The sequence below is a fragment of the Physcomitrium patens genome, chromosome 15 (genome assembly GCF_059467195.1).
Source record: "Physcomitrium patens ecotype Gransden chromosome 15, ASM5946719v1, whole genome shotgun sequence".
Classification (NCBI taxonomy): Eukaryota; Viridiplantae; Streptophyta; class Bryopsida; order Funariales; family Funariaceae; genus Physcomitrium; species Physcomitrium patens.
The window spans coordinates 1,994,013-1,999,804 of record NC_143424.1 but is presented as its reverse complement, the minus strand read 5'-3'; the positions used below and the strand labels follow the sequence as shown (position 1 = coordinate 1,999,804).

The window sequence follows — 5,792 nt, the reverse complement described above, 5'->3', positions numbered from 1 at the left end:
TATTTTATGATTATGTAAATAAAATTATTATGCCTTAGAGCAACTTTAAATATTATCTCACTAATTCAAATTTTCAAACCAATTTTTTAAATAACAAAAATAAAAAAATTAATTTAATGATGATACATCAATAAAAATCATTAATAATTACAATTGAATCTCTCTCACACACACACACACACACACATATATATATATATATATATAAAAATTCACCTTGTTACTGTTATTAATATTTTGTAAAGAGGGATTTTGATTAAATATAAAACGATCAGTTTAATTATTTCGAAATTACAATTAAGTACTATTAAAAACATCAAAGCCAAATGTGAAAATTGATAATTTGTGAACTTATCAGTTGACTAAATATTTTCTCAATGATTTATTTTCTTAATGATTTTAACTCAATCTATCCATTTGCATGAGAGGACTTTGTAGAACTCGACACAAATATGTATTGTTAATTTAGCAATGAAGAATATACTTCTATTAAAAGATTTCAGAATCTTTGTACATGGATTTGTTTTGAAAGTTTTGCAATTTTGACTTTGTTTATTTTTATATGTGTAAATAGAAAGTTATTATTCCAACATATAAGATACACTTGATATAATCTAAAGGTTTTTGTCTTTTAAATTGACATAAGCAACCAAATTATAAACATTAATTTGTTATCAATACACAATATTTTAATTAACAAAGTTTTATAATACTTTTTATGATGTTTTTTAAAACTACATATATATATTTTAAAATGTATATGATTTGATATATTCATTCATTTGTTTTGTTTTGTGAGAAACATTTACATCCTATAAGTCTACAACCTTATGTTTAATCTACAATTAGACAATGTTTTTTACATTTCTTTAACATCATAAATAAAAGTAAAATAAGATAAATATTACTTTGTATCACAAAAATATACATAATTTTTGAATGTTTCATTTGAAGTCTCGTATTTAAGATGATACTTTATTTTTATTTTTACTACTACCATTTTATATAAAAAATTGACAACAATCCATGAAGATAAAAAAATACCATGTAAATTATGACCATCATATCAAATTTACATCTATGATATGCTAAAGGGAAGCACAATTGGAGACAAACAGCTTTCAAAATATTCATATAGTTTCCATACACCAAATATCAATCACCCAAAATTATTCGGTTTAAGCATTTGAATTATGATACAGTGAATTTGATCTTTGTGATGATCTTGAAGCAAGGGGCCCAAAATGTAGGGTGTACAACATGTGGATTGTCATAACAAACATTTTTAGAATTAGGGTTAGGGTCAGGGTTAGGGTTACAGTCGTTCTATGAACAACTATCGAGCAAAGTGGAATTCACAGTGAATTTGAGAGTAGAGTTACGATTCTCTGGCTTCCGGATGTAGTCGTGGGAGCATCAGGATTCCGTAACGCGGCATTGTTGAAACAGATTTAGTTCACATGCTTCATAGGAACTGTGCAACAACAGCTAACTGCCAACTGAATCCCAGTTGAAATTGGAGCGGTCAGGTGACGAGCTATTTTTCGATGTGTTTTTTCTAGTGATAAACGTAGAATTCTGGAAGAGTTGTAGGGTGGTTTTGCTTTTACATTAGAGTTGAATTGCACGAAACGAAATGCAGAATTTTTTTGTTGTTTTTTTGGGTTTTGTTGATATGAGGATGGTTTCGTCTAAGTAGGGTTTAAGGGTTAGGTGCTGGAAGGATGAAGGGCTGGTCTGGATTCTTTTGGGTGGTGCAGGTATGGCGTTTCGGTACTTGAAAATCCTGATGCGAACTGCCGGTTGCGGGGTTCATGTCGGGAAGACGAGGTGGGTGGACAGGAGAGGGCGGATCGTGAGTGACTGGGGATGGAAGATCACCACGAGATTGGAGGGGAAGGCGCAGGGAGGATTGCATCCTGTTAGTGGAATGGATCATTGCAGGGTCACGGTGAGAGGAGCGGTAAATGATGCCTTGGATATTGTGAGATACTTGGAAGGAGTCGAGGATGAGAGTGACGAGTCCTCTGGCGAAGAAGTAGAAAATGACGAAGCTCATGAGACGTTTAGTAATTTGGATGTAGGTTCGACTGGGGAATGGAGTGTGATTTCGAGGTTAAAACCGCATGCGGATGGATTGTATCGGAAGGTTATCGAGTCAATTGCTAGCCCTGAGGCTTTAGCATCCGCTTTCGAAAGCATAAAACAGAAATATGGAAAAATCATCTTTCGGTCTCATGAGAGCATTGATTGGAGATGGTGCGAGAAAACCGCCGATGAGTTGCGGGCAGGGACGTATGCGTTTAGACCGGTGAGACTTGTCAATATCCCTGTACTTGGCCAGAATGAGAAGATGAGGTCAATTAGGATTGTCAGTCCCAAGGACCAGATTATACTGGAGGCTTTTAGGGCTGCTTTAGAGAAGATATATTCTACATCGTTTTCCCCTCATGTGCACTTTTGCAAACATACAGCACTCGAGTCAGTGAAGTATGGTTGGAGGGGGACGTCATGGTTTATGGATTTTCATGTCGAGAAGAGCTATGAGGATACAAATCAAAAAAGGCTGAAGAACATCCTCTCGGAGAAGATAGAGGACAAGCGATTTCTCGATACGTTGTTTCAAATGTTCAATGCAGGAATAATAGGGTTGGGACAAAATAAAATTGAGGAAGGGGGAATCCTTTCTTCCATCTTGAGCAACATATATTTTCAGAAACTTGACGAAGAGGTTGAGGTGATCAAGAAAGAGTGGAACACAGAGGCCAGAAAACGTAGCATAAATCCCGCATACAGCAGGCTAATGAATTTTGACAAGAGGACACTGGCTAGGTTAGGGGGTAATGCTGAACAGATGAGGCGTGAGAAGCAGCATCGCTTGGCCATGGCAAGGAAACTGGCAATCAGTCGCAACAACTACAAAGATCCCAATTTCACTAGAGTGCAATATGTAAGATTCGGGGATGATTTTCTTCTCGGTCTTTCTGGAAGCAAGGCCACGGCGTCCAAAATCATGAAGAGACTAATGACGTTCCTTCAATCCAATCTGCAGCTTCAGGTGGATTCAGAAAACACTCGCCTTGCTCATGCAGTTTCTGATAGAACACTCTTTTTGGGTGCATTTATCCGTGTTCTTGATCCTAAGGAGGTACCCGAGGTCAGCTCTTCCTTAACCAGAGCGCTAGCAAGAAAGCGAGCGCAAACTATGAGAGTCAAGCAGCAACTGGAGGATCGTTGGACTAGGGAGTGCCGGAATGTAGTTCTCAAATGCTGGACCATTGCATTTGAAAAGTGGCGTCGTGAGCTAGGTAAGGATGGGGCCAAGAAACGCACTTTTGAAGTAGCTACGCAACAGTTGCTGTCTATGCCTGAGGAAGATAGCCTGCTGTGGCGAGAGAGTGCTCAAGATGTACTACAAGTTTTTATTTCAGCAGCTCTGCGACAAGGCCTTTTCCCACAGGAGGAGGTAGACAGTTACCATAAAGTGCTTGCTAGTCTTGAGAAAAGCTTGGCAAAGACGTCACAGCCTGACTTTGAAGATTTGGACGTGTAGCCTTTCCATTCTGCCCGAGTATTGGTCCACTATTCACTCTGGATGATCAGTTCGTTTTGCCACCGTTGGAATCAGCAAGGTCTGTACTTGGTGAGTGCTTTTTACACGTCCGTGTTTTGTCATCAGGTTAGAGGTTCAGTATTCGATATGGGTATCTTGATGAATATTTTCGATATACCTTCATGCTTTGGCACGGCACCTGTGGTCATTTCCTGATATAAATTTACTTCAAACAAGTAATCTTAAGTTTTGAGTACAGTTTGTTTGTCAACATCAATGTAATGAATGAAGAAAATTCACATAACAAGCATGAAGTCCATGTAAACAATTCATGTAGGCACTAACTGATCCTAGTTGTGTGATTTTCCTTCCATTAGCGGCAGTCGCCAAATAAACCATCATACTCTGTTGATTATCAATGTATTTTGGTATCTGAAGGTCACATTACAGTCTCTTTTTCAAAATATAATTACTCGAATCTGGAAGTTAACTAAATATTGACACAACCCCCATGTCGAAAGGGTCCACAACTGGACACGAAGAATTGGAATAATGGTTATAATCAGGGATGAAATCGTATCGAGAGGTCACTTAGAATTTGAAAATATTTTTTTCGTCCTAAAGTAGCTTCAATAATATTTGAAATCATTTTTTTCTTCCTTCTATATTCACCAACTTCTTTACATTTTTTGTCATTCTCACGTCTCTCATTTCATATTTTGATTGCAGATGTTGGCACAATCCTGACGTTTACCTACTATCACATATGGGGTACGCAAAGTGTCGAAGTTGGTGTTAGATGACGTGCGCAGAAACTAAACCCAACGGGTGTTCCACTGTGGGATGTATTGACTTCACCATCTTTGGCATATGATTCAGGTAGTTACAGTACCTAGATGAGCATATCCGATGGACCAGCCCCTGATTTACAAGCGGAAGAATCTGTGGTGTTTCTTTTCCGGAGCTGTGATGGTCTCTTCAATGAAGGTGTAGCTTATGGTGCCATAGCCTGGGCTGGGCTTTCGAAGGCCAAGATCAGCTCCGGAATACTCTTTCATCCTGTGGAATTTCCGCGCTCCACCGATCCACCGGAGCAGTCGATATGGGCAATTGGAATCCACTTTCGAGGAATGCACTCCAATGATCAGTTCCGTTAATTGATCGGTGCCTTCGATTGAACCCGATGAATAATTAGTTCTCGTTGCAGATGCTGCTCTGGAGTCATAAGCTCCTTCGGTGATTGCTTCCGAGTATCCCGTGGTGGCACCAGCTCCAAGGCCATGTCCTCTTGAATTAAGTAGGACACTTACGAGCAATTTTTTTTCCTCTTAATGTCACTTTTGCCGCTCCTTTCTCCTCCGATTCTAACAAATAGTTAGTGCAGATTCTCCCTGCAACCTATTCAACGTCAGTTTCATCAAGGATCGTTGTCGAAACCTTCCATCTGGCTTGCATCAGTTCAAGGTCTCAATATCTAAAAGCTAGTCGATACCGTAGAATTCAACCTCGAATTGTGAAGATCTCTCCTTAATCTGGTCATGGTTTTCGACTGAGTAGGTGCAGTCTGTCTTTGGCGATGCTTCCTCAACGCTGTTAGCTCATTTCACAACTCCGTACTTGTTCTCTTCAATGTACATTCGGGTATATGGAGTACAAACTGGCGGATTCTTCTCAGCGTCTGTTGGCTTGTAATCTTGTGAAAACCATTGTACCTGCGATTGGTAAGGGTTTCAAATCCATGCATTGATGTCCAGGTAGCATGATGTGTGATCTGACTGGGTCACCCGGACATGGTAGCTGGCACCAGTAACGGGAGGCTTCTGAATGTGGCAACAGCTCCTGATTGCGCCACGTTCTGTTTTCTTCAAAGGAGGCTGAAGTGTGAATCGATAGCATTCAAGGCATTGTACTGATTCTAGCCTGGAATGGGGTAAGCACAGCTAGTTTTCCTGCTACCCACTAACCAGGTGATGAGTACCCTGAGACTCAATGGTCAACCTCAGGCTTGAAAGTCCTACTGTCACCCAACTCGCCTCATCCAATCAATGTATTACACATGCTTTGCCAGCTAACAACTTGCTCACGAAGTGTATAGAATGCCTTTTGTAAGTTGACAGACAAGTAACTGCATGGTATGGGATCTATTGTAGGCAACGGTCCGTGGTACTCAAACCGGCATTAATAGGTGGGACATCAGCCCTAACTATTCTTGGCTTGGTCATTTTACTTCGCTTTTGGA

The 5,792-nt window shown here is 39.6% G+C and overlaps 1 protein-coding gene across 2 annotated transcripts; it reads left to right on the top strand.

Moving 5' to 3' along the window:
* The first annotated feature begins 1,350 nt into the window (after positions 1-1,350).
* Positions 1,351-5,227, top strand: LOC112292848 (putative mitochondrial protein ymf40). Of its 2 annotated transcripts, none has more exons than XM_024541737.3 (3): positions 1,351-1,529; positions 1,761-3,632; positions 4,283-5,227. In XM_024541737.3, exon 2 carries the CDS (start codon positions 1,763-1,765, stop codon positions 3,551-3,553), a length of 1,791 nt encoding a protein of 596 aa, XP_024397505.1. In that variant the 5' UTR covers positions 1,351-1,529; positions 1,761-1,762; the 3' UTR covers positions 3,554-3,632; positions 4,283-5,227. The 2 variants fall into 2 exon arrangements, with proteins under 2 accessions (XP_024397505.1, XP_024397504.1); XM_024541736.3 differs by having other exon boundaries at positions 1,761-3,643.
* Positions 5,228-5,792: the final 565 nt, after the last annotated feature.